General features: G+C 40.4%; 2 protein-coding genes across 2 annotated transcripts in view; both read right to left on the minus strand.

Annotated features, from left to right (window-relative positions):
* The window catches only part of LOC137627598 (uncharacterized), a 675-nt gene extending 535 nt beyond the window's left edge, over positions 1-140 (minus strand). The window contains exon 1 of the mRNA XM_068358679.1: positions 1-140. This exon is cut by the window's left edge and continues 535 nt beyond it. Coding sequence (XP_068214780.1) covers positions 1-140 — 140 coding nt within the window.
* A 132-nt stretch (positions 141-272) lies between these two features.
* LOC137627599 (uncharacterized) lies at positions 273-1331 on the minus strand. Its single transcript, XM_068358680.1, has one exon. It carries the CDS (start codon positions 1329-1331, stop codon positions 273-275), a length of 1059 nt encoding a protein of 352 aa, XP_068214781.1.
* Positions 1332-2660: the final 1329 nt, after the last annotated feature.

Below are 2660 nucleotides of genomic sequence, written 5' to 3' on the forward strand. Positions count from 1 at the left end.
CCAATTAGTTGATTCATTTCATGAACATGTCCCTTCCACATTTTGATTTGTTTTTCACTCAATTCATCATCCCAACCAAATCCACTAGCACATAAATCCTGAAGACAAATCTTATATCTAATTGTTACAGGAGATAACATACCTGTAGGATCCCACAACTTTGATACCAAACTAGCAACCTTCTGCTTTGTTAGTTTTGAAAACTCGTCACTGAATTTGTCTAGCTGAATAGCCACACTATCTGTAACCTTATCCCATACATGACCCAAAACTCATGTTTGCTTGTCTTCTGGGCATCGGTCAACAGAGGGGTCATTAGAATGCCATTCTTTTATTCTGAAGGAGCCCTTTTCTAATATCTGATCCACCTGATCCATGGCTGCAATAGCTAATTCACTCTTATCAAATGATTCAATCACGTCATCCATGTACATGCGACAGTTAATTAACTGTGCTCCAATAGGTTCCTCCTCCTTGAATGTATCAGCCAAAGTGCGTACAGCCATCATAGCTATGTCTTGTGCTGGTTTATTCCCAAAAGGAAGGCGCAGCCACTGCCAGTGACGAATTGGAGAATATAAATCAAAACCCCATACAAACCGGTGATATCTCTGATCCTTTTCAGCCATACGTATTCGATTAAACATTTTTTGAACATCACCTGTAATTCCCATGCTTTTCATTCTCCAGTGAAGAAGGCAATACAGAAGAGAATTCAAGAAATCTGGCCCTTTGTAAAATCCATCATTCAAGCACAAGCCATTGAACTTGGCAGCAGAATTCCATACGATGCGTACCTTTGTTGATTTGTGTAGTTGATATACAGCATGATGTAAGTACCATCCCTCATCTATGGACTCCTCTGGATATAATTCCCTGACAAAGCAACTGTCAATTAATTTCTGGATTTCTTCGCTATATTCATCAAAGGTTCCTTTCTTAATTAATCTTTTTTCTTGGCTCATAAGTCTTATTTCTGCTTGAGGCTTGTTACACTCCAATGCTTCAGGGAAACCAGGCTTCCAAGGCATTTCCACAGTCATGTGACCATCCGCATTAATGCAAAGCTTATTTCGACAATGTTTTATGAACTGAGACTCTGCTACTTCCTTATCTGAGCAAACACACAATTTTGTTGGTTTGATACCAACAACATCAGATGTATATAATTTCTGCAAATCCTCCAAATGACTCAAAAACTGGACCCTGGATGCAGCATGTGGTTTGGGTTTTGGAATATTCCCTCCAAAAATGGTCCACCCCAAGATACTTCTGACGGCAACTGGAGACGATTCAGGAGACACAGGGTCTTTTACGCTCTCAACTGGCATTGTAAGGAAATAATAGTCAATACCAATGATGATATCAATTTCTGCTTCATCTGTGGGTAACGTTCCCTTGGCAGCGTTCAGATGAGGATACTCATAAAAATATCCTCTCTAACTGCAGGACTGTTATGGGCTGGTTCCTCAATTCCAATTGCAATTACATTGTATGACTTAATTCCATTTACTGGTCTAATTTGGATAGAAAACTTGGCACTGCTTTCCTCAGCAATACCTCCTCTAGCTACTCCATATCGAAACTTGAATGGTTCACCTTGCAAGCCAAAATGCTTGGGTGGGGATAACTTAAGCAATGTTGTATCAGCACCTGTATCAATAAATGCAACCACGCGATGCCCTTTTTTCTCAACATCTTGCAGTTCTACATACGTTGTAGGGGAGTAGCATCGATGAATTTTTTCCTCCTGGTTTGAGTTCAGGGTCCCTACTATGTTGAATGTTGCATCTGCATCTGAGGCAACCACCCGTGCATGACCAATGCTGCACTCAGAAGCACCTCCCGACAGAGTTAGATTCGCGCTCAAAGCAGAAGTACCTCCCGCCTGTGAACTTTCCAACCCAGAAAAAGTCCTTGACTGTACTTTATTTCCGTATGGTGGGCAGGCTACAAATCGATGATGATAAAGTTGGCAATCTACACAACGTTTTTTATCCGGCCGTGTACAATTGATTGCGTTGTGGTTGGCTCTACGACAAAAGTAACATCTCTTACTGCTCACAATCATCCTTCGTCTTTCTTCCTTGGTTTTTTATATAAAGATAGGACATTTAATGATCAAATTAGTTTTATCTATGCAAAAGGGGCATGCCCTCCAATCATCAACCAATGTAGCCAAGGATTCATCACATTTTGAGCTTTTGTCTCTAAAATAGTTTACAGCTGACTTGTTAGTATTATCACTCAAGGAATGGGGATGTTCTCGACGCTCTCTAGGTTCTGTTTCTCTCCGTAGATATGTAATCAACTCTGCTAATGTCTGATTATGACTTTTTGATTGCCGCATATATTCGTAATAAATTCCAGAATCGATCTTTCTGCTGACAATTTCAATTGTCATGAAAGAATCCAATTCCCTTTCTTGACCAAGTTCTCTCATTCGCCAAGCAAAATCAGTCAGTCCATCCAAAACCTGTCTCATCTCCCTTGCTGCTGTAGACTTCATTGGTTTCAAGGCTTCTAAACCAAGTAGTACATCTCGTATGATGGCAAGTGTTGGTACCTTCTCTTCAAGGCGCCTCCAAGCTCCATTTTCACCATAAACAGAACTACAATCCACAATAGTATCTTGAACTACTTTTGGTAATGCGTTACCA

The sequence above is a fragment of the Palaemon carinicauda genome, chromosome 35, assembly GCF_036898095.1.
Source record: "Palaemon carinicauda isolate YSFRI2023 chromosome 35, ASM3689809v2, whole genome shotgun sequence".
Taxonomy (NCBI): domain Eukaryota; kingdom Metazoa; phylum Arthropoda; class Malacostraca; order Decapoda; family Palaemonidae; genus Palaemon; species Palaemon carinicauda.